The 25592-nt window shown below is 45.8% G+C and overlaps 1 protein-coding gene across 1 annotated transcript; it reads left to right on the forward strand.

Moving 5' to 3' along the window:
• Positions 1–1863: 1863 nt before the first annotated feature.
• Positions 1864–25177, forward strand: LOC122743280 (lysine--tRNA ligase). Its single transcript, XM_043988119.1, has 13 exons — positions 1864–2004; positions 15305–15458; positions 17234–17399; positions 18373–18466; positions 18999–19185; positions 19324–19449; positions 20352–20471; positions 22393–22729; positions 22928–23013; positions 23274–23359; positions 23799–23925; positions 24445–24588; positions 24920–25177. The coding sequence occupies exons 1-13, from the start codon at positions 1943–1945 to the stop codon at positions 25016–25018; spliced, it is 1788 nt and encodes a 595-aa protein (XP_043844054.1). The 5' UTR covers positions 1864–1942; the 3' UTR covers positions 25019–25177.
• The last annotated feature ends 415 nt before the right edge of the window (positions 25178–25592 follow it).

Raw genomic sequence — 25592 nt, forward strand, 5'->3', positions numbered from 1 at the left:
AAACAATGAGCCTGCACTTGGACAGACTTCAGAAGATAGTGGAGGATGAAAAGACTGGGCATGCTGTGGTCACAACTGAACAACAACAACAACAAAATACACATTTATTTCCCTCCCATCTCTTGACTTCCCCAGCTTCCTTCAGGTCCCAATTAAAATCCCACCTTCTACAGGAAACTTTTTCCAATCCCTCTTAATTCTAGTGCCTTCCCTTTGCTCATTTGTACTTGTTTGTTTGTTCTCTTCCCCCATTAGACTGTGAGTTCCTTGACCGAAAGAATGTTTTGCTTTTCTTAGTACTTGACACATAATAGGTACTTAATGAATACATATTGAATGACCAAGTTGTCAACTGATTGGATACAGGGAGTAAAAGTAAGCAGAGGATAACACCTGAGTTGTGAGCCTGGGTGACTGGGAGGATGGTAGGTACTCTCTCTTGGTTTTGGGGGGGATTTTTGTGGGGCAAGGAGGGTTAAGTGACTTGCCCAGGGTCACACAGCTAGTAAGTGTCAAGTGTCTGAGGCTGGATTTGAACTGAGGTCCTCCTGAATCCAGGGCCGGTGCTTTATCCAAAAGGTACTCTCAACAGCAATAGGAAAGTTACTAAGAGCAGAATTTGGCAGAAAGATAATATGTTCAGTTTTGGACATATTGAGTGGGTTTAGTAGAAAAGCTCACTGCAACTCTTCTAAATAATTATCTAAATCGTTTGAATAGACTTTTCATATAATAGCTACAGTTAAAATACACAATATCCCAAAAGTCTTAGCGAAATTCTAAGCTTTAATAACTTAAAAACTATTAAGTTTTAATAGGTCAAGCAGCAGATGAGAGCACTGATGCCAGAGTCTGGAAGACTCTCCTTCCCCAGTTCAAATCCAGACTCAGACACTTCTTAGCAGTGTGACCCTGGGCAAGTCACCTGACCCTGTTTGCCTCAGTTTCCTCATCTGTCAAATGAGCTGGAGAAGGAAATGGCAAACCACTCCAGGATCTTTGCCAAGAAAACCCCAAATGGGGTCAGGAAGAGTCGGACATGACTGAAAACAAGGAGATACAGTACTTCACTGGATCGTGTCGTTATTTTTATTTTTGGTTTTTTTTTTTTTTGGGGGGGGTGAGGCAATTGGGGTTAAGTGACTTGCCCAGGGTCACACAGCTAGTAAGTGTTAAGTGTCTGAGGCCGGATTTGAACTCAGGTACTCCTGACTCCAGGGCCGGTGTTTATCCACTGCGCCACCTAGCTGCCCCGTGTCGTTATTTTTACATCTCTGTACACTGAGCACCTAGTATGAGTGTCCTGCACTTAGTAGGTGCGTAACTTAAGGTTAAATTTTGGGAGGTTGGTAATCTAATGCGAAGGGCTCCCCTTCAAGCATTAAAGGGCGCCACCTCCAAGCGTGCGCGAGCAGGGGCTCCGAGGGGCTCCAGACCCCCGCCCGACCGCCGCTGCTCTCCACCACAATGGTGCTGAAGGAGCCAATAATGCGCCTGCGCTCACCCGGCAGCGGCCCGAGACTTAAACCTCCTCTCTCAATCCCCCGCCCCTTTGGAAGGGAGAAGCCTCCGCGCGCTCATTCGACTGAGACGGCTTACCCCGCCCCACCGAGTCTGTACCGACCTACCCTAAGCTGAACTTTGTGCACGTGCGCTCCCGGCGGGAGGGTGGGAGTGGGGGAAGAATTCAGGGCAAGGAATGCCTATATCCCCGCCCTCAGGGAAACCTTCTAGTGGTTCCTCTCTCTCCGGGTTTAGGAGAAGGGCTGGAAGGGACAAACAGAAACTACTTCTAGGGTCAGCTCTCGACTTCCTCAAGGAAAACGAAGTTCATAGTGCGCAGCCTCAGTCGCAGCCCCGTCCCCTTCCGGCTAAGGGCAGGTTTGACCCGGAAATTCCTATCGGAGCCCTAGTCCCTTTCAGTTCGGGCTCTGGGGTGAAGATGGCGGCGGTGCAGGGAGCGGTGGTGGCCGAGGACGGCACCGAGACGAAACTGAGCAAAAAGTAAGCTTTTCTGGGAGCGGGCTGGGGTCAGGAAAGGCCGTGGACTCCGGAGTGGGGAAGCATTCGGACATCCTTGGAGACGAGGCTGCGCCTAGAGCTGTTCCGGCGGTTCTCATGGGCGCTGACGTGCTTCGAAGAAGCCGTCTCCGCCCCTAGAAACTACAAGCTCCAGCATGCACCGGGGCCCGTTAGAAGCCGAAAGTTTCGGTTTGGAGCGAGGGGATCTCCTCTGAGAGGTCTTTCCATCCCCGCCACCGCGCGTCCTAGTTCCGGGCTCAGCCCGGATTCAAGGGGCGAGGAAGGGGAGAAAGTGAAGACCTCTGGGAGAGACTTTTCTTTAGCCTGCTTCCCAGGGTCTGTAGATAAGTTAATGAGGGGGTTCTGTGCCCTCCGTCCCCTCCCTAGCAAAGGAAGAGTTTTCCCGGAAATGGAGATGAGCAAGACTTTGCAAAGTGTTGTTTCTTATAGATTTCTTTTTATCCTCCCAACATCCTTGTGAAGTTGATGCTGTTATTAGCCTCCTTTTACATGTGAGGAAACTGAGGCAGGGTCAACAGCTAGGAAATGACCGAAGCAGGATTTGCACTCATAAACTATCTCTCGTGGGTGCCCAGTTATTTACGTGTTGTTTTCCCTATTAGGTTGTAAGCTGCAACAGGGCATGGACTTTAATTGAGTGCCTGACATTTAGTCAGCTCTTAATAAATGCTTGTTGATTAAACTGACTCTTTAATCGGGTGAAATGACTGAGCTGTCAAAGTGTCATTTAGGACTTCCTCTTATAGAAATCTTGAATTTATTTCTGAAGGATTTTCTGAAAGCAAGCTGAATCCTGGGTTGTTCCAGACAGCTTTCTGAAAATTACCTAATTGTGTCTGCTACTTTGATAAGGGGGGAACCTTACCAAATAGGCTTACATTTGATCCATAAATATAAAGGCAGTTTTTACTCACTTCTCAGATAGTTCCTATTGTCAGTTTTCTCCTGTTTGAACTTGAAATGCAAAGCCCCACGGTGAATATTAAATGGAGAAAATAGAGGTCTTACTCTCCAGTCAACTGCCTATGCATAAGTGTGTCTTGAGTTCATATGCAGAACTTTGGCTAACTTTTTTCACAAGCAACAAGTGGTCTCTCATGCTAAGGACTCAATCTTAGATATTTTTGCAGTTTTACTATGGGTAGTCAGTAAGCATCTATTAAATATCTACTGTGTAGCAGGCACTGTGCTAAGCCAGGGATTCAAAGAAAGGCAAAAGACATTTGACATGTTGGGTTTTAAGAGGATGTTAATTTCAAGGTGTCAAATAGAGAACTGAAAATTCGAGATGAAAAGAAGTTAGAGGGGCAGCTAGGTGGCACAGTGGATAGAGCACCGGCCCTGGAGTCAGGAGTACCTGAGTTCAAATCTGGCCTCAGACACTTAACACTTACTGGCTGTGTGACCCTGGGCAAGTCACTTAACCCCAATTGCCTCACTAAAAAAAAAGAAGTTAGAGATGGATAATTAGATTTTGAGAATCACAAACTTAGAGATAATCCATGAAAACTGGTGAGATCACCAAATGAAGTGGTATAAAAGAAGCATTTAGTGCATTTTGACCTAACCCCTTTCTGTCTTTCCAGTCTTCTTGCATATTTCTCTCCTCCATGGACTGAGCCATATCAGGACCCTGTGGGATGCTACATTTAGTGGGCTTGACCTGAATGAAGATCTAACAAGGGAGACTGAGGAATGATCAGATAGGTAGGAAGCGAACTAGGAGAGAGTGATGTTCCAAAAACCTAGAGAGAAGAGAGTATCAAGAAGAGGGTGAAAAAAAAAAGGAGGTCAAAAAGAATGAGGATTGAGAAAAGGCCACTGGACTTGATAAATAAGGGATCATTAGTAACTTTGGAAAGAGTATTTTCAGTTGAATGATGACATTAGAAGCCAGATTGTAGAGGGTAAAAGGAGAGGAAGCTGAGTGCCCTATTTGTAAATGAACTTCTCAAGGATATTAGCTCAAAGAGCTAAAGGATAATAGTTACTTGGGATGGGCAGATCAAATGAGGATTTTTTGAAGATGGGGGAGAGATGGGTAGTAGGGAGGCATCCAATAGACAATGCTAGATTTTATGCCTTGCATTTCTATTGTGAATAATTCAAGAAGATATTTGAGGAGTATTAGATTTGGTGAGGATCAAATAACATCTTGAAAATAAAATTGGTTGTATTTTTAGACATTTACTCACATAGAAGTCATTGCTGAATCAACTACTTAAATACAGGTCAATACCAAATTAGAAAAAGGAGTAACAAGAAGATAGAGGACACAACTGAGTTACTTCCAAATTAACTATTTAATTAGCTGTTGATGCCACAAAGTTAATAAAGGAACCCACTATCACAGCTTCCCAAGGAAGTTTAATCAGTGTAAGTCAGTTGGCCCACAGAGATCTAGGTAACCTGGATGCTACCTTCTGCCAGGAAGCAAGACAGACAATGGTGGCACCCATTCAGAATACAGACCCATTTGTCAAATCTTATGGAGGTATGTGGTAAAAGGATTACGAGCAGCAAGGGAGAGGAAAGTAAGTCAGGTCCTCCTAAGGTGGTTTAAGAAGAAAACTAAAGACAAAAATGGTAAACCTCTGTGAAGATTCTTATGATAAACTCTATTTTCCATCATGAGAGCACTGTCCCCAACTTGCTGTTCTGTGCCTGGAATCTCCTCTTCATTTCTTAGATTCCCTCAATCTCTTTAAGACTCACCTTCCAGGGGCAGCTAGGTGGCACAGTGGATAAAGCACCAGCCTTGGATTCAGGAGGACCTGAGTTCAAATCTGGCCTCAGACACTTGACACTTACTAGCTGTGTGACCTTGGGCAAGTCACTTAACCTTCATTGCCCCACCAAAAAAAACCAAAAAACAAAACAAACAAGACTCACCTTCCATTGTTCCTCCTATAGGAGAGGAGGCTTTTTTGCCACCAACTCCCCGCTCCAAGGTTCCTTCCACATCCTCTCTGTGGGTCAGTCTTTCATGGACCTTGTTACTTACATTTTGTCTCCCCCATTAGAATGTGCCCTCCTTCGGGGCCAGTTCTGTTTTTTTGTGTTTGTTTGTTTGTTTTGGTATCCCAAGCACTGATTGACTGCTCTAAAAGGAAGTAGAAATGGCCTGAGAGAAAATTATTTGATTGGCAACTCTACTGTAGTTAAACACAGTTTTGAGAGCACTCAGGGATAAATTCTGGAGGTAACAGGATGAGAGGAGAATACCAGACATTCAGAAAGAACATCAAACTTTATTATGCCAAAAAAGGGGACTGAGAATATCAATAATTACTGATTCGCAAGATGATCTGCTTCTTCATGGGGAGGGTGATGTTTGGTACTGGGGGGAAAACAGTGACTTGAACTTGGGTTCAAAAGTCCCTTGTGTCAGTGACTATCTGGGTGACTTAATCTTTCTGGACTTCAGTTTCATCTTTTGGATTCAATATCTAATGTTTCTACTGGCTCTAACCTGTCAATCTCTACAAAATCTTTCTGAGAATAATCTACACACACCTCAAGGGTGTGCTTGGTGAAGATAAGAACAAGGAACTGTCAGACTAACATCCTACAGTAGACTGCATTTTTACATTTCCATAATTGACCAAAAGCCTAGATTCTACTGCACTTCGTGTTTGATTATAGAAAAACGTTTTTGTCTAACCAACAAAATGCCACTAAAGTTTTCTTCAGTGGGGTTTTGCCTATGCAATATTTCAAGATCTTACAAGATTCCCTGAAAGATAGAACAATAGAGATAACATTGTTTGTTGAACTTTTTAAATATCATTTTAATTTAATAATATCAAACTCTCTCTGAACTCCCATCATATTGGGAGATTACACTCACCAAAGATATTTATTCCCTTGGGGAGCATCTGCATGGGGAAGATTCTGAGGTCCCTTAGATGTTCCATTGGCTGACAATTGCTCTGATTGTATCAAGCACAGGAACATTGTAATCTCCTAAAAGGAAATCCAAAATTACTGAAAAGAATTCAGCCTAACATTGCACCTAGGAGAATTCAGTTGGATGGAGAGTGCCTCCTGTCTAGACAGACAGGCAATCGGATAGACAAACCCAAAATTGAATGAGGCAAACAGTTGTAACGATTGGAATGACGCCACCTGCTGGAGACTTACTGTAGAAAAGCTGCACCATGAGGTGACCGTCTCTGAGGGCAAGACCATGCGTCTTTTCTTCGGCGTCAGGAAGTGACATTTGCTGATGGGAGGAAGAAGGGGGAGCCTGGCGCTCTGACTCACTCGCTCTTTTCTTGAGGACTCTGGTGGAGAAGGGAGCTAGAAATGCGCTCTCCCTTTAATAGATAGATGAATGTAGGCCTTTCTCTCTTTACCAAATTCTTATTCTCCTTAATAAATGCTTAAAAGTCTAACTCTTGCTAAAGCTTATAATTTATTGGCGACCACTCATTAGATATTTTAGCCCTTAACACAGTGCCTTCAATGACTTCAAGTTTCTCCTTGAAAGAAAGGGCTACTTTTAAACATCAGTATTCTTTTAGTGATGATGTATGGCTGGGGATTGTGGTATGCCACATTTTCTGAAGAATTCATTTTTGGGTCACCCAAAGGACAATGCTGAGGGTGAATAGCTTGCAAGGTGTGCCCGACAGAAGTGATGCAGTCAGAGATGTGTGACTGGAAAAGAAGGGAGTAAGCCAGAGGGAGGGAAAGCCATGGAAATTTCCATTGGTATCCATGCACTGTCAACCCAAGTCAGCAAGCATTTATTAAGCCCTGTTAAGGGCTAAAATTCTAGCTAGTCTGTCTAAAATATCCAATGAGTGGTCGCCAATAAATTATTAGCTTTAGCAAGAGTTAGACTTTTAAGCATTTATTAAGGAGAACAAGAATTTGGTAAAGAGAGAGAGAAAGGCCTAGATTTCTATCTATTAAAGGGAGAGCACATTTCTAGCTCCGCTCTCCACCAGAGTCCAAAAGAAAGAGAGTGAGAGCGAGCGCCAGTCTCTTCCTTCCTCCTCCCACTAGCCCACGTCACTTCCTGACGCCAAAGAAAAGACTCCTGGTCTTGCCCTCAAAGACCTTCGCTTCATGGGTAGAACTCTTCTACAGTAAGTCTCCAGCAGGTGGCGTCATTCCAATCGTTACAGCCCTCACTGTGTGCCAGGCACTTTGCTAAACCCTTGCCCTCAAGGGGATTACTTTTTTTTTTTTTTTTTTTTTTTAGTGAGGCAATTGGGTTAAGTGACTTGCCCAGGGTCACACAGCTAGTAAGTGTTAAGTGTCTGAGGCCGGATTTGAACTCAGGTCCTCCTGACTCCAGGGCCGGTGCTCTATCCACTGCGCCACCTAGCTGCCCCAAGGGGATTACATTCTAAGGGGTAAAGAAAACACATAAAAGGAATCTGGGGGTGGGGAGAGGAGATGAAGGACCCTGAGGTATCTCAGAGACAGTCCTGGAATACAGAGGAAAATGAAGACATGGCTGGCCTGGGTGTCCTCCTTAAGAGGTTCTGGGAGGCCCCAGCCAACTGGAGAGAGGCAGGCTACAGGAGCAAGCTTTCTGAGGAGAGGCAGCAGTACAGCCTGCTATGTGCCAGGTCAGGGAGGCCCCAGTTGTGACTACAGCTGAGGTGGAGAGTCAGAAAAACCACAGGCAAGTGGGTAGCTGGGGAAAGCTTAGAAAGCTGCCAGAAATTAATCCCATTGCAGTGAATTGGATCCACTGTGAATTTTTGTCTTCCCTGCACTGGCCAGCGGCTCCAGACCCCATTCAGGGGTCCCGGGAAGGCTCTGATGGGAATTGGTGCCCACCAGGACCCAGTTAATCTCCTCCCCACTCACATCATCCCCTTCCTGGGAGACCGAGATTTCTCTTTTTACCTGAATCCTTGGAAACCTTCCCTCGTTCCTAAATGGTGGTGGGTAGCAACATAGCTGCTTGCAGAAGACTAACGCACCTTGCAACCCTGTCCTTGGACCTTTGGGCCTTTCCATGTAGCTTTTCTCCATAATGTGGTCTTCCCCAGTGTGACTGGCAGCTCCTTGAGAGAGGAACTGTCCTTTATTTCCCCAGCCCATAGTAAGCTCTTAAGAAAGGCTTTTTCTTTTCATTTCATAACTGAACCACATTGAGTGAGTCTTTTAGTTTAGCCTCAGTTGTGATACACAGTGAAACTAACAAAAATGAAAAATGGCCATTTCTCGTTCCTCTCCACCCTGCCTCTTTCCTCTCTCAGAGGTTTCAAACACAAAAGAAACAGCATTTATGGGACTTCGAAAACTACTCAGCCTGTCCTGGGGTTTGTTTTTTTTCTTCACCATATGATTGGGGGGAGGAGGGATCAGTTACTCAGAATTTCTTATCTTAAGCTATGGAACTGTGACCTGTTCTGTACATGCCACACAATAAGCAATTAATTAAAAACTCGTTGAATGATTTACTGAGCCAGGCTGTTCTGCCCTGAACTTGATGATTTATTGGGAGCCTGCTTGCCACACCTGCTGAGCAGAGCAGGGTCAGACGAGATGTGTACATCTGTGCCACTCCTGGACTTTCACTAGGACAAGGCTTTTCTGATAGAGGAAGGGAGTGTCTGTTCTCTTTATTGCCCTGTAGACAAAACATTGCCCCTGATTACATACAGGACTTTTTCCTTTTTCTTTGATCCTTTTTGTGTATGGATGCAGTGGTGGTTCTTCTGCTGAGTCAGAGGGTATATGCACAGGAAGGAGGGATTAAGTGCCTTCAAGGGTCCCAGCAGTGTGCTCAGTACTTTACCATTGTTATCTCATTTGATCTCACAGCTGCCCTGAGGTGGGTTCTGTTATTATCCCCATTTTCAGTTTACAAAGCTGAGGCAGACAGGTTAAGTGACTTGCCTAGTACAAAACTGGGCAACTTCCAGAATTAACTTCCATTAATGATGAGCGGCAGCTTTTGAGCTCCTCTGCCCTAGATGCCGCACAACTGATTTTCTCCCCAGAGCCTGTCCCCCACTCTGGAGTGGTTTTAGCCTGGTAGGTAGTAGCTGGGGCCTGCTCCTCAGCCACTGACACCCAGGAGTACAAGGTGCTTGCTCATTATTCCCGCAGCAGTGACTTTGGGGCAAAGTAGCACATGCCTTTCCAGAGTGGCTGAACCAGACTCGGGGTTCCAGGATTAGAGTGGGACCCTTCTGACAACTGTCATTTTCTTATATTGTCACCTTTGCCTGTCTGATAGGTATGAGACCAAAGGTCAGAATTGCTTTCATCTGCATTTCTCTAAAAGTGTTTTTGGAGCATTTTTTTTTCATGTGTTTGTTGATAGCTTCAATTTCTTCCTCTGAAAACTTCCTGTTCTCATCTTTTGACCATTTATTTAATGGGGAATGGCTCTTGTTCTTATGTATTTGAATGTTCCTTATATAAGGTATCTTAATGCAGTTTTAAGTCTTACCAAAATTTGGGGGGCATACTGAGTATCTTGGATACAGGACCTTTATCATCAAAATTATCTGTTTTGGGGGCAGCTAGGTGACACAGTGAATAAAGAACTGGCCCTGGATTCAGGAGGACCTGAGTTCAAATCCAGCCTCAGACACTTGACACTAGCTGTGTGACCTTCGGCAAGTCACTTAACCCTCATTGCCCCGCTCAAAAAAAAAAAAAGTAGAGGAGGAAGAGAATAGTATTTTTTTTTTAATTACCTGTTTTACCTTCTGTGATCCTCAGTATCCCTTGATGGGTCATGAACTCTTTCCATAGTTGTGAAAGATGCATTCTTCCTTGTTCCTCTGACTTCCCTTTTCCTCAAACAATGTGACCCTTTATGTCTAAATCATAGACTCATTTGGAGCTTATCTTACAAGGTTCACGGTGAAAAGTCTTAGTCAAGTTTTAAGTACAATAGTGAGTCTTGACCCCAGTAACTGTAGTTACTTTGTTTTCTGCTCTCTGTCATGTGCCTAGTCTGTTCCACTGATCTACCTCTAATAAATAAACTTTTTTTTTTCCATTATCAAGTATGTTTTCTCTCTGCCATCTTACTCCTCCGGTAAGGTAAATGAGCAGTTAATTAAGGAAAGCTCCATTTGGAGCTTGTCTTGGCATGTGGTCTCAGGTGTTCTCTACGCCTAATTTTTGCCAAGCTGCTTTCCAGTTAGTTTTCCTAGCAGTTTCTAGGTATTTGAGGTCTTTGAGTTTATCAGCCACTAAGCCACTGGATTGCCTTAGTGTGTTTGGTATGTTGTATGCTTAATATATTTCACTGGTTGGCATCTCTTTTTAATCAAATACCAAATAGCTTTTAAATTTTTATATTCTGAACTTCAGGAACACCAACTAAAAAGGGCATTTCCCTATAGGAAATCCGGCAGAAGAACAGAATTGCAGGACCATCACTGCTTTGGGTCACAGTTTGAATCTGGTATGGCTGGTATGGCATTCCCACTTTTTTCGTTATTTCCCCTGAAATTCTTGACTTTTTTTCTCCTCCTTACCAGCTTCTGCAAGAGGCCTTTCCCAGTCTCCCTATCTGCTGCTGCTTTCCCCTCAGAGAAGACCTTCTACTATTCTGGATATACCTTCTGTGTACCTAGTTGTTACAAGTCTTCCCTGTTAAAATGTTAGCTCCCTGGGGGGCAGGATTTTTTAGAGGAGATGACAGGAGTCTTTCTCCAGCACTTAGTAGTGCTTGTTGACTGAATGAGCAGGTGCAGATGGATTTTTTGATCCTTGGCTCCGTCTTTTGGTTTCCAGTTCTCTTGCTGAACAATAGTGGATCTCTGCAGGAGTGACTCATTGTGGGTTTAGTATGTGGAACATACAAAGAAGTCGGAATTAATCATAATCTGAGGAACTTTGTGAAAGAGACTGTAAGGAAAGCCAATCATTTGCATTCATGAAATGGCCAGCTGCCAGGGCTTCTCTGGGGCAGCAGTGAAGAGACAGAAGGTCCCAACTATGGTGGCAACTCATGCAGGGTCCCAGATGCAGGACTTGGAGCACTGCCATTGGACCAGAATAGGAAGAATACTCTGAAGTCAGTTTGGAGACACGGATGGGTACCAGATGGTGAAGGCCTTTCAACACCAGAGGCAGCAGTTTGTGTTATCCTAAAGGGAGTAGGGAGCCACAGAAGATTTTTGATCAGGAGATTGACCTGGTCAGAACTGGCATTAAGAGATGTCCAACTAGCTGTATGACCCTGGGCAAGTCACTTAACCCTCATTGCCCCACCAAAAAAAAAGAGAGAGAGATGTCCATTTTGGCCCATGGGAGAGACTGGAGGCAGAGGAGACCAGGAAGCTATTCCCATAGTCCAGTGAGAGATGATGAGGCCCTGAGCCAGGGCAGTGTCTGTGAAGGTTGGAGGAAGGATGGGAAAGATGGGGCAATAGAAGACAAAATTTGGAAGAGGATCCCTGCAAGTGCCTGAGAGAAGCAGAGGCAGCACAGTGGGGTAGAACAGAAGGTACTCCAGTTGCTTGGAGTCACTTGCTGCCTGTGTGACCTGGGCCTCAGTTCTCATCTATGAAGGGGGGGTGCTCCTGGGAAGCCCCTCAGGGCCCTTATGGATCTAGATCCAGGATGCCTTGATTGTGCCCTCTGCAGACACAGGAAATGGTGGGGGGTCAGGGATAGAGTTCCATTGGCTACATACTGAGCTTGAAATGTCCTGCTGGCATCAAGTGCTTTTGATTGCCTCTAATGAGAGATATGAGGGCTGGGTATGTAAATTGGGCATTGTTTGCGTAGAGGTGATCTTTGAACCCAGGGAGCTTTAGAGTATAGAAAAAAGAGGGTCCAGGATAGAGCCTTAGGACACACCCACAGGAAGAGGTGGGGCAAGGACCAGGAGACTGAGAAAGAGGGGTGGGAATAAGGGACCAGAAGCAAGAAAGTAGATTGTCTGGTAGTAAAAAAGTATCTAGGAATAAAAAGTGGTCAATGTTATCAAAAGCTACAGAAAGGTCAAAAAAAACCATTGGGATTAGCAGTAAAGAAATTGTCTATAGTCTTATAGTAGTTTTGTTTGAGTTTTGGAACTCAGGTTATGAGGGTATGAGATGTAGGGACCAATTTTTATCCGGGGAGTGTTAGCTAGGTGGCTCACCGCAATATTGGGGCAAGGAAGGAGACCAACAGCCTCCCTCAAAACAGAGCAGGATTTATTTAACAAGAATGAACTTAAAACACAAACAGGATCAGTGGGATTAAGGGAAAGGAAATAAAATGGGGAAAGGGAAATAATACAACCTGAATAACACCACCGCCCAGGAATCAGCTGAGAATACACAGCATCGTCTTGTCGCCTTCCTGCTTCAAGCTAGAAAGTTGAAAAACTTCCCTTCTTCCCAGCAGACCCCAGGCTGACCACACATAGCCCCAAGCCAATTGGCTGGCCACTCTAACAGTCACATGACTGCCCTCACTGGGCTTCCAGTCATTATAATTTTGCCAGGCCCATGTAGGCATCTGAAAGTGGTGATGATGTGAGGTGCCAAGCGCCATGGCGATGGCTGTAATCAGTGGGTGGAGCACTGTGCCATTGGCGGAGGTGCTGGCCTGAGCCCCAGGCCAGTGTGCCAGGGTTTTTAAAATTCTAGCCAAAAGATGGGGTCATAAAAACCTCGAATAACAATTAATTCTATACAGAGAAAAGAATGCAAGATGAGGAAATGGAGGAAATTGAGTTTGGCACTCAACTTGAAGACAGATGAAGATGGTGACTTGATGGGACTGCACCAACAGCTCCTAGCTGTGTGACCTCTCAGAGCCTGGTGCCTCCACTGTAAAATTAGGGGGTTGGGGGGCAGCTAGGTGGCGCAGTGGATAGAGCACCGGCCCTGGATTCAGGAGGACCTGAATTCAAATGTGGCCTCAGACACTTTACACACTTACTAGCTGTGTGACCCTGGGCAAATCACTTAACCTTAATTGCCTCACCAAAAAATAAAAAAAAAAAAATTAGGGGGTTGGAGTAAATGGTCTCTGAGGTTCCTTCCATCTCCTCATATGTGATCCTAAATGAGAAATAAAGGGAGCACCTGCCAGTCTTTGTTTTCTAGATAAAATGTAAAGAGAGATCATCTGCCCTCTTGGACATGGGGGGGATGAAAAGTGAGTGGCTTATGTGTGAATCATTTTGGGATCTCTTTCAGGAAGTGATTGGTGAATTCTTTCGATTTCTATTTTACCTTCTGCTTCTAGAATATCAGGGCACTTTTCCCTGACAATTTCCTGGAAGATGACGTCTAAACTCTTTGCTTGATCATGGTCCTCGGGTAGTCCAATAATTTTCAGATTACCTCTCCTGGATCTATTTTCCAGGTTAGCTGTTTTTCCAAGGAGATATTTCACATTGCCCTCTATTTTTTTATTCATTTGGATTTGCTTTATTGTGTCTTGATTTTTCATAAAGTCATTTGCTTCTAATTGTTCAATCCTAATTTTTAAGCAATGATTTTCTTCAGAGAGCTTTTGTACCTCCTTTTCCATTTGGCCAATTTGGCTTTTCAAGCTATTGACTTTTCACACTCCTTCATCACTCTCATTTCTCTTTCCATGTTTTCTTCTACCTCTCTTACTTTATTTTCAAAGTCCTTTTTGAGGGGCAGGTAGGTAGCGCAGTAGATAGAGCACTGGCCCTGGAGTCAGGAGTACCTGAGTTCAAATCTGACCTCAGACACTTAACACTTACTAGCTATGTGACCCTGGGCAAGTCACTTAAACTCAATTGCCTCACTTTAAAAAAAAAGTCCTTTTTGAGTGCTTCTATGGCCTGAGACCAATTCATATTTTTCTTGGAAGCTTTGGATGTAGGAGCCCTGATGCTTTTCTCTTCTGAGGGTGCACCTCAATCTTCCTTGTCACTAAAGAAACTTTCTATGGTCCTCATCTTTCTCCATCTGCTCATCTTGACAGTTTTTTACTTGACTTTTTTTTTTTTTTTTTTGCGGGGCAATGGGGGTTAAGTGACTTGCCCAGGGTCACACAGCTAGTAAGTATTAAGTGTCTGAGGCTGGGTTTGAACTCAGGTACTCCTGAATCCAGGGCTGGTGCTTTAACCACTGCGCCATCTAGCTGCCCCTTTTACTTGACTTTTAACCCCTCTTAAAGTGGGGCACTACTTCCAGGATGCACTGCCCCAAGCTTCAGGGGGTCTAAGGTGGTGTTTAAGGAGGGGCAGGTTCTTTACTTGCCTGGCCTGTTCTCTGGTCCATAGATAACCCCAGGCCAACTTGCTAATTAACCAGCCAGCAAAACTTTGTGTGCTGTGGTTGTTAGCTATGACAAGCCTGCTCCCCTCCCCGACCTGGGACACCTCCACTCAAGCCTACTTCCTGGTTCCCAGCAGGGGTGAAACACCAAGTTCCACCTCAGTGCCAGCAGAGACCCCTGTAATCTCCGCCTAACCAACCGCTCAGCCCTCTCACCAGACTGTGAGCTTAGTTCCGGACGACATCGGCACTGGAGCTGATTCAGAGGCTCTGGGGGTCTCTTTCTCTGGCGAGGCCTGCCTGGGACCAAATCTGTGTCTGCGTGACTGTGGGGTTGGGCTCCACTCCTGCCCCATCACAGAATCCCCCTCCTGCCGACCTTCTAAGATGTCTTTGGCTGGAAAATAAGCTCAGCCCATTCTTTTGTGGGTTCTACTGCTCCAAGAATAGTCCCATGGCATTATCTGGAGGTGTTTTTGGAGCGATCATGTCATGAGTTCTGAGAGCAGAAGCCTTGGCTCTGCCCCAGAAATCTAGCGCTTATATGTAAATCTGTGTCATTTTCCCATAACTCAAGCTAGATTGCCTCCCAAAGAGTTTTATCTTCTGAGATTTATTGATGATGGGTAGATTTTGCCCTGTGGGCAAACAGATTGGCAGGCACACTTCCTGGTGAGGCCAAGAACCCTTCATTGTTCTGAAGGTTGACTGTGCTCTGATGGGCTTCTCTTCATACACAGAATTTCCTTTCTGGGAATACAGCAGCAGCAAGCTTGGGGGGCAGTGATCACTAGGGGAAAAAATTGCTTTGGGCATCAAACTCAGCCCTTGTATCTGTTTTCCCTTAGTGTCCTGTTAGGTTTTGGTTAGGTCCTGAGAGCTGTGTATTTTCTTATCTTAACCACTCCCCCTCCATTGCTTGCTTGGTTTAGATTCAGTGGCTAAGTGATTGGTGACTCTTCAGGTGTAGAAGTGAGTTACAATACCTTGGGAAGTGGATACACAGGGAGAGGATCTCACTGGTTCCCCAGGCAATTGCCACATTGACTTTTGTCATCATCTTGACCTAGTGAGCTGAAGAGACGTTTGAAGGCTGAGAAGAAAATGGCTGAGAAGGAGGCAAAGCATAAAGAGCTCAGTGAGAAGCAGCTGAATCAAGCCCCCACCACCAATCACACGGTTGACAATGGCGTGCCTGCTGATGAGGAGAGCCTGGACCCAAATGTGAGTTTTAACTCTGTCAGTGACCGATCAACTACAGAGAATGGTATGAGGAAGACATGTCCAATACGGTCCCCCCAGTGTCCCAGAAGGGTTTTGTTAATCCACTCAAACCCAAAACCATCTGAATAGATGTGGCTCGGAACCCCTCTCAAGTTCTAGGTTTTCTCCCGATAGGAGCCATTTTTCTCTTGTCTTGTGTTTACAAACAGTCCATAAGTGAACCAAAACAAGGGCCAGCAGGACGCACACAAGCAGAGTGGCTTCAAATGTAGGGAAGAGCCTGTGTGATGTCATGGCTTTGAGTATTTCAAAGGCAGTGATGCTGGAGGGTGGACAGTGACCGTGTGGAGATGGCAGCAGACGGCAGGATCTGACCGTGGAAATCAAGAACAACCTAGATCAGTTCTTGGGTCCTTGCTCCATGAGGGGTTTCCACAAGGAACTTGGGATGTTGGGAAGGCTCTCTTGACCTTTCGAGGTTTGTGTCCTGAAAAACAGCCATGCCCATAAGCTGCCTTCCAGGGCTTTTACAGAAAAAGAAACTGGGTTAAATTGGCTTCTTCCTACCTCTCTACCTCCCCCTGTGATTTCATTGTTGTTGTTTTTTATCTTTTTCCCAAAACTTTCCTCTCTTCCTGACTTCCCAGTTACTATTGAGGGTACCGCCATCCTCTCAGGTACCCAGGCATCATCTCCAACTCCTCACTGTGCCCCCCCCCCCAACCCCTCATTCTATCTGTTGTCAAGTCTTATCGATTCCATCTTTAAACATTTCTCCATATGGTCCCCTCCCCTCTGACACTATAGTTACCCTGATATGGGCCTAATCACCTTATGCCTGGACTATTGAAATAGCCTGATGGCTGGTCTCCCTGCCTTGTCTCTCCCCACCCTGGTTCAGGGCCCCCCCACCCCCCCTCACCTGGCTAAAAGGGTATTAAGGCACAGGTCTGAACAGGTCACCCTCCCTCCCTACTTCAATAAACTCCAGTGGCTTTTTATTACTTACAGGATTGAATATAAGATCCTTTGCTTGGCTGTGTGTGTGTGTGTGTGTGTGTGTGTGAGAGAGAGAGAGAGAGAGAGAGAGAGAGAGAGAGAGAGAGAGAGAGAGAGGCAATTGGGGTTAGGTGACTTGCCTAGGGTCACACAGGTCAGGTAGTAATTGTTACGTGTCTGAGGCTGGATTTGAACTCAGGTCCTCCTGAATCCAGGGCCAGTGCTCCATCCACTGTGCCACCTAGCTGCCACTTTGCTTGACTTTTTGGGGGGTTTTGTTGGGTTTTTTTGGCAGGGCAATGAGGGTTAAGTGACTTGCCAAAGGTCACGCAACTAGTGTCAAGTGTCTGAGGCCAGATTTGAACTCAGGTCCTCCTGAATCCAGGGCCAAGGTGCTTTATCCACTGCACCACCTACCTGCCCTCTGCTTGACTTATTAAATCCTTCTTAACTTGACCTTGTCCTACCTTTCAAGTATTATACCTTACTCCGTTCCACATACTGTTACTTTAACAAGACAGTTCATCTCTTTGCTCCATGCCTTTTTTTTCAGGCAGACCCCCATGCCTGGAAGCCTTCCCCATCACCCTGAACACCAGCACTTTCTCAGTAAGGTTGTTTCCAGTTTATCCCATCTACAGCTTGGTCTCCCCATTAGACTGGGAGCTCCTTGAGGACACAGAGGCTCTTGTGCTTAGCCCAGTGCCTGGCCCATAGAAAGGACTTAGTGAGTGCCTATTGGCTTGACATGTTGGGCTCTTGTGTTCTTATGACAGCAATATTACAAGATCCGCAGCCAGGCGGTCCAGCAGCTGAAAGTCAGTGGAGAGGACCCGTACCCACACAAGTTCCATGTAGACACCTCCCTCACCCACTTCATCGAGCAGTATAATCATTTACAACCAGGTGACCACCTGACTGACATCACTGTGAGAGTGGCAGGTGCGTATTCTCTTCCATCAGGTGATAACCCATCCTGCACCCTCCTTCTACAGTGGGCCATAAAGTGGTATGGGGAAAATAAGAGCTTTTTTCTGTTAGAAGAATACTTCTAATCTGGTGGTTCAGTTGAAGAAAGGGAACAATCTCTCTTATGGAAATACCTCTCTCCTAGCTCTTCACTAATAAGTTGGGTGATCCTGAGGGATCCAGTTATGTTTAGAGGAGATGTGCTAAGGGATCTGTGAATGAGGGAACCTGGGCCAGAGATCAGGGATAAGGCTGGTATTGTGTAACCTTGGGGGAGGGCTGTTATCCCTGAAAGCAGCTATAATTTGCACCATTAAGACCAGGACCCTTTGGGGTTCTGGGGGTGGGGGTTCCTGAAAAACCTTCAACTCCTCAGCTGAGATATATGTTTGGGCTCAGTAACTGAGGGTAGGAGCCCTGTTGCCTCTGAATTCACACAACTAGTATGATTAGAAGAAAGCAAGCACCTTTAGACCTTGTAGTGTGCTCTGTGCTGCTGTTTGCTATAAACCTGATACAAATACAGAGGGTGCTCATTAACACACATTATCACAAGATGACTTCTGACTTTGCCAGGGAAGATCTTTTGGTGGTTTTGTTTTTTCTTTTCACTTCTGAATTCTTTCCTCTCCTCCTTTTCCCTTATCAATTGAAAAGGTAAGAAAAACAAAACCCGTTATAAATACATATATGCATGTAAAACAAATCCCCACCTTAGCCATGTCCAAAAAATTTTTTTTAAAAACAGAAAGAAAAAGAAAAATATATACTCTGGTTTGCACTCTGAGGCCATCTGCTCTCTGTATCTGGAGGCATGTATCATCAGGAAACTTTAGAATTATACTTGGTTACTGTATTGATCAGTTATTAAATCTTTCAACTTTGATTATTTTTATAATATTGATGTTACTGTATAAATGGTTCGGCTTTGTTGCTTCCTTTATAGGCCGGATCCATGCAAAACGGGCTTCTGGGGGGAAACTCATCTTCTATGATCTTCGAGGAGAAGGAGTTAAGCTACAGGTGATGGCCAATTCCAGGTATGGAAGGCTTTCATGGCCTGGACCATCTCATGTGGGGTTTGGAGGTGCTGGTGGTCTTGTTTTCCCAATCCCATTATCTAAGGTAGAGTGGGTGAGCAGGGCTCAAGTTGGTCATTTAACTAGAATTTACTGAATGCATAGGTGGAAAAGAGCAGTTAGTACAGTGGTTGGGAGGTAGGGTTCTAGGAGGGGAATGGGAACAGGTGCATGCCCTCATTTGGTTTAGAATCTAAAGGGGGGGGGCAGCTCAGTGGTGCAATAGATAAAGCACTTGCCCTGGATTCAGGAGGACCTCAGTTCAAATTTGGCCTCAAACACTTGACATTTACTAGCTGTGTTACCCTGGGCATGTCACTTTACCCCCTTATTGCCCCACCCCCCAAATGGGGGGGGGGGCGGAATCTAAAAGGAGCTACAAGGAACCACCTTTCATGTTTGTTTAGGATTTTAGTGAGGGACCATGGGTGAGAACATGGGTCATCTTGAACTTGGCCCACTGTGAACTGAATTAAGTGTCCCTTCCCCTCAGGAATTATAAATCAGAAGAAGAATTTTTTCATATAAATAACAAACTTCGACGGGGAGACATTATTGGGGTTCAGGGGAATCCGGGGAAGACCAAGAAGGGAGAGCTGAGCATCATTCCCTATGAGATTACACTCCTGTCTCCATGCCTCCATATGTTGCCTCACCTTCATTTTGGCCTCAAAGACAAGGTGAGCTCCTGGTGCCTCCTCCCTCTGAATCCAGCCCTTTCAGGCTGATTTTGCTCTTGTACCTCTCAGTGTTCCCATCTTCTGCGTTTTATGGATCAGGATACGATGACTTGCTAACTGCTCTGTCTCTTCTTAAAGGAGACACGTTATCGGCAGCGATACTTGGACTTGATCCTGAATGACTTTGTGAGACAGAAGTTCATCACCCGCTCCAAGATAATTACCTACATAAGGAGCTTCCTAGATGAGTTGGGCTTCTTGGAGGTGAGGAAGGATTCTTTGTGACATTTATTCAGGCATTCCTAACGTGGACCACCCTGCCCTGCTGTTCCCTGCTCCTTCCTGAGGATTGCTCTGTGTCAGAGGCCTCCAAGTCCGGCTGAGGGTCGTCCTTTCTCTGCCACTCTCCTAGTTCCCCCGTGTTTCCATAATTCTTAGGACAGGGCCTGACTGGCTCATGAATTCCTGTCTTGGTGATGGGCTCGGGAGTCCCATGGTTAGACACAACAGTGCATTCTCCTGGCTGGTTTGCTGGCATAGAAAAGAATTAGTCGTGGGGCGGCTAGGTGGCGCAGTGGATTAAGCACCGGCCCTGGATTCAGGAGTACCTGAGTTCAAATCCGGCCTCAGACACTTGACACTTACTAGCTGTGTGACCCTGGGCAAGTCACTTAACCCCCATTGCCCCGCAAAAAAAAAAAAAAAAAAAAAGAATTAGTCTCTGGATGGCATGAAGTCTTACTTGATTTACACCATCCCTTTACCCTGGTCAGTTCTCAAGCCCCAGGACAGAGCAAACAGTCCTGGGGTTTTGCTAGAGTGGAGGGGCCCAGCCCTTGTGGCTTAAATAGGATCTTTATGCAAAGGATCACAGACACACGGCTCAAGCTCAGTGCAGTCCAGATGATCTTAACCCCACAGTGTTTTCTCTACCCTGGGGATGGTGCCAGGGCTGTGGCAGTCTTCTTGGCTTTGACCCACTTCCACAACACTAAGGAATTCTTCATGGTGTCATGTTAATGACACTTGGATCTTTGTAATAGCAAGTGATTTTGAGTCTCTGTCATTCTCATTTGATTAACTGTCTAATGTAGAATTGGAAATAGATCGGCATAATCTGTAGTGTCTCTCGGTTAACTGACAACTGGTTGTTTTTCTTTCTCTAGGTAGAAACACCCATGATGAACGTCATCCCAGGGGGAGCTGTTGCCAGACCCTTTATCACCTACCATAATGAGCTGGACATGAACTTGTATATGAGAATTGCCCCAGAGCTCTATCACAAGGTCAGAAGAACGTAGATCCTTGTCCTTCGAGAAGGGAAGGGCTAGGAAATCCTTGGGTTTGTAGGTGCCGATAGCTAATTAAGAAGTCCTTTTGGCCTGGAGACATACAAGTGATTCCCCAGGGTGGGGTATGAGGAAACAACATCCTGGAGATTAGAAATAGAACTTGGAAGACATTCCCCTTTCTGTTGGAGTGATTGCCTCAGCTCTCCACTGTCCAACCAACTTGGGGTCCTCAGCACCCTGCATGCTTACCATCCATGTTTGCGCCTTATTCTTCCTGTTGGCAGGAAACAGCTTGTTCTCTGTTGCCCCAAACTCTCTTCTCTCCTGATAGTTAGGGGTACCACCATCTTCCCAGGGTGTTAGCTTCAGTTCCTCTCTTGGCATTTACCCCACAGATCCCATCTGTTTCCAAGTCTTAACCCTTTCTACTTTCACAGCCTCTCTCCTATACATCTACTTCTCTCCCCTCACATAGTTGCCACCCTGACCTAGACCATAGCTTCTTTTTTTTTTGACTGTAGCTTTTTTTGGTGAGGCAGTTGGGGTTAAGTGACTTGCCCAGGGTCATATAGCTAGTAAGACCATAGCTTCTTAAATAGTGAGTTGTGACCCCATATGGGGTTGTGTAACTAAATGTAGGGGTCACGAAAAATTTGGCAACAGTGAAGAGTTATGTGTATCCGTTTTATATACCTATACACTGAGTTGCATAAAAATTTGAGGCAAAAAGGGGTCGCAATTGGAAAAAGTTTAATAAGCCCTGGTCTAGACCCCATCGCCTTGGGCCTATACTATTGCGATAGCCTGCTGGTCAGCCTGCCTGCTTCCAGTCTTTCCCCATCCCAATTCACCCCCAGCTTAGCCATTCCCCTCCCTCCCACCTCCATTAAAATAACCTCCAGTGGATTACCCTACTCTATGACCCAGCAACCCCTGGCCTTCTTGGCTGTAAATGACCCTCCATCTCCCAACTCCTTGCTTTTTTTACAGTCAGCAAAAAACCTCCATCCCTGTTTTTCTGTCCCCTCCTATCTGTGCCTTTTCCCTGCTTGTCACTGATGACCCTTCACCTCCACACACATACACACACCCCCTGCCTTCCCTGAGTTCCCTCAAGATTCGACTCATACTCCAGCTTCCACAAGAGGCCTTTACTGGACACCCCCTCACACCTCTCCCCATGCACAGCCTGTGCCGTTCTTTTGGGGTGACCTTCCATTTACAAAGGATGGATCATGGACAGTTTGGGGCAGGGTGTCTTCTCCATTAGAATGGGATCTCCTAGGCCAGGACCATGTTCTTCCTTTCTTTGTGTCTCCAGCGGTAATCACAGCACCTGGCACGTTGTTAAGTGTGTCGTAAATGCTTGTTATGAGACTGCCTGCTTATCTTTGCATGGGGGAAGGTGTGTAAAAAGCTTGTATATCTCTTGAGCGGCGGTATTTTTTAAATTAAATTTCTCCCTGCCACCTCTCCTACGCCCTGACTACCACCACTAGGGAAAGCCGCACAGCCTCGGTAACAGGAATCAAACAAAAGTGGCCAGATTGGCCATTTCCAGAAATGCCTCTCCTTTTATATATTGAATCCATCACCTCTCTGTTCAGAGGTGGGGCCTGTGCATCATCTTGGTTCCCCTGGGATTGCAGCATTATTTGTTTTTATAAGTTGTTACAAGGTGAATTGAGTTCTTCTCACTTTGCTCTGCATCAGTTCATCGGCTCTCCCTAGCTTTAATGGATGTAACCTGGTATCTCAGAGTGATTTCTGTTTCCACTTCTCTGACACAGCGATCTTGAACAGTTTTTCACATTGCTGTTGATGGTTTGTGTATTTTATTTTAAGGATTGCCAGTAAATTTTGCAAGGCCGCTTGCCAAAGCTTACTTTGGTCATGCTTGTTTCTCTGTGTTTAGATGCTGGTGGTTGGCGGCATTGACCGGGTTTATGAAATTGGACGTCAGTTCAGGAATGAAGGGATCGATCTGACTCACAACCCTGAATTCACGACCTGTGAGTTCTACATGGCCTATGCAGACTACCAGGATCTCATGGAGATCACTGAGAAGCTGGTTTCAGGAATGGTGAAGAGCATTACAGGAAGCCACAAGCTCACCTACCACCCAGAGGGCCCAGAGGGCCAGGCCTACGAGATTGACTTCACCCCCCCCTTCCGGAAGATCAGCATGGTGGAAGAGCTGGAGAAGGCTCTTGGCATGAAGCTTCCTGAGACCAGTCTTTTTGAAACAGAAGGTAAAGATATTACTCCAGCTTGTGTTTCTCCTTGGCCTTAGCCCTTGGATCAAAAAGTGTGTTGGAGTCGTTGCTGATAACTCACTGCTACATGATGCAGAAAGGCTTACAAAGCCCTGGAGCACTTCCATAGTGCTTGACACAGTTCCTCACCTGGGTTTGGGAGCTCTTCCCTAATGTTGTGTGTTTGCATGACAGAAACTCGTAAGATTCTTGATGACATCTGTGTGGCCAGAGGTGTGGAGTGTCCCCCTCCCCGGACCACAGCAAGGCTTCTTGACAAGGTAAGTGATCGTGACCTCAGGGTTCTGGTCCCTCTCATCCAAGGCTGGATGGCTCCTTCTGCTCCCCGTGAAGACAGCAGCCCACAGAGAGGAGAACCCAGCTCAGACATCTTCAGAGTCAAGCTAGATAGGAAAAGTATGAGCAGAAGCAGTCTTGTAGCCTTCCTTTGGCTGGGGACTTCGTACTCTTGCGAGGATTTTGACTAGGAAAGCATCATTCAGAGTTGTTCTCTAGCAGTGTATCCCTTTTTATTGTCCAGCTTGTAGGTGAGTTTCTGGAAGTGACGTGCATCAACCCTACCTTCATCTGTGACCACCCACAGATCATGAGCCCACTGGCCAAGTGGTAAGATACAGCATGGCTGTCTTGGAGAGGATCTTTGGTGTCTCTTTACTGTATTTTATGGCTTTACTGAAAGGCATCGCACCTAGTCTTTGCTCATATCTGAGCTCTGGTTGTGACCTTGAGAGGGTCTATCCACCAATGCTTAAAGGATCCATGCTTAGTTAGTTGACTGAGGGACTTTGCTCTATGGGAATGCTCTGGATTTGGAGAATAAGAAACTGAATTTGAATCTAGGTTCTTCCACTTATTTATTATCTGGGTGAATCTTTCCCTCTGGGCCCCAGTTCCTTAACTGCAATATTGAGAGAAGTGGGACCAAACTAGAGAACCCCTGAGGTCCCTCCTGTCTCTAGATCAGTGATTCTTTGAACTGCCCATTGGTACTCCTGAGGCACATAGCCAGTTGCCCGACCACTGTCCTTTGGTCTCCATTGTCCAGGCATCGCTCCAAGGATGGCCTTACTGAGCGCTTTGAGCTCTTTGTGATGAAGAAGGAAATATGCAACGCCTATACTGAGCTGAATGACCCAGTGCGGCAGCGGCAGCTCTTTGAAGAGCAGGCCAAGGTAGGGATGAATGAGCTCACATGAGCAGGGAAGTACCCAGCAGGAGTCTAGCCCATGGTCTACAGGACAGATCACCATGCAGCCATGCACACAGAACCCAAAACATGGGCTCAGATCTTGTCCCCACAGTGATCCTGTGCAAAAAGGGGAGGAGGGTTGGGCTGAGGCCTGTTCTAAAAGGAAGCCCACTGGGAAATACAGCCCCAGACTGACTTATCTAGAAGTGAGGTGACCAGTATAGCACAGCTGGACTTGCATCTGTGCTCTCTTGAGTAGTGGTTTTATCTCCCTGAGAAACTTGGCATTTGTTCTGAAATGGCTTTCTCACACACATGTTTTGTTTCATCCTCTTCTGAAAAGGAATCTGGCATCAATCTGTCAGTTGTAGAGTTTGGTCTGCAAGGTATTTTGGTTGCCATGAGTTTCCTAGAAGGGTAGGAAGCTCCCAGTCCCTGTGATCTGAGGCATCTGATCACTACAGATATTCAGCATGCCCTCATGTCTCTTTCTGTCCTCCAGGCCAAGGCCGCAGGTGACGATGAAGCCATGGTCATCGATGACAATTTCTGTACTGCCCTGGAATATGGTCTGCCGCCAACGGCCGGCTGGGGGATGGGCATCGACAGGCTCACGATGTTTCTTACAGACTCTAACAACATTAAGGTAAGTGACTGCTAGCCCTTCATCCCCTACACCAAAGAGATGATGATTCTAAAGCGCATTTAACTTGAATCATAAACAAAGAAACCTAAATGCTGTGCACCCTAGTTAGAGAAAGGTAAAATGGGAATCCATTAAGAAGAGCCAGCCTTGTGCTTCCTGTTTGTGGTGGGGTTGGCCTCCTTTTGTTAAGACTGCAAGTAAAAAGGAGCCAGCTGACTTCTCCTCCTTGCCTGATCTGTGCCTCCTCCTGAGGACTGAGGGCGCAGGGGCGGTGTCAGCAGAAGCATCTGTGGGGAGATTCAGGCCGCAGGTGACACATTTTTCTCTCCAGGAGGTCCTTCTCTTTCCTGCCATGAAACCTGAAGAGAAGAAGGAGAATCCATCACATACTGGTCTGTCTGAAGGCACAGCAGCTGCTGCCTCCAGCTAGAAGAGAGGCATGCAGCCTCTGCTGATGTGGACAAGGGACTCAAGGCCAGGAGGACCGATGGGAGTGTCCGGAGCTCGGTCCTGCTGGTGTTTCTCACCTAGGGGAGCGCAGCCAAGAGTGCTTTCTACTTATCACCACCAAATAAACCATTTTTCTCTTTTCCTGCCTTACTTCATTTATCTCTGAAGTCTTGGAATATCGGTCATTCTGCTAAATTAATATTTATGCCTGTTACTTTGGAATGGGTTTCTACCTTTCAGCCAAGGTAAATTAGAACTCAGGATGAGCAAGGCTTCTAGGGCTCTGAGGAAGGGTTTCCTGTAGGAAGGGAAATTGTGATGAACCCCTGTGGCCTTGAAGCCCAAAAAATCCCAAGAAAATACTTTTTGAAAAATAAAGAGCTATAGCCATAATGCACTTGTTGCTTTGGTTCTTAGAAACCTTTAAAAACCCCTCAAGTTGTTTCAGTAGATGGGTGGTGGTGACCAGAAGTTAGGTTTGAGCAGTTTAACAAGGGTCAGGGGTTCCGAGAAAATGGAGGGAGAACGTCTAGATTAAGTTTGAAATTTTTCTA

This window comes from Dromiciops gliroides, chromosome 2 (genome assembly GCF_019393635.1).
Source record: "Dromiciops gliroides isolate mDroGli1 chromosome 2, mDroGli1.pri, whole genome shotgun sequence".
NCBI classification, from domain to species: domain Eukaryota; kingdom Metazoa; phylum Chordata; class Mammalia; order Microbiotheria; family Microbiotheriidae; genus Dromiciops; species Dromiciops gliroides.

Bases quoted from the DNA above. Each gene is read 5' to 3' on its own strand.
- LOC122743280 (XM_043988119.1), top strand. From the start codon at position 1,943: ATGGCGGCGGTGCAGGGAGCGGTGGTGGCCGAGGACGGCACCGAGACG. The intron at 15,459-17,233 runs GTGAGTTTTAAC...TTCTTATGACAG, and splicing joins AGGAGAGCCTGGACCCAAAT to CAATATTACAAGATCCGCAG. The intron at 18,467-18,998 runs GTATGGAAGGCT...CCTTCCCCTCAG, and splicing joins CAGGTGATGGCCAATTCCAG to GAATTATAAATCAGAAGAAG.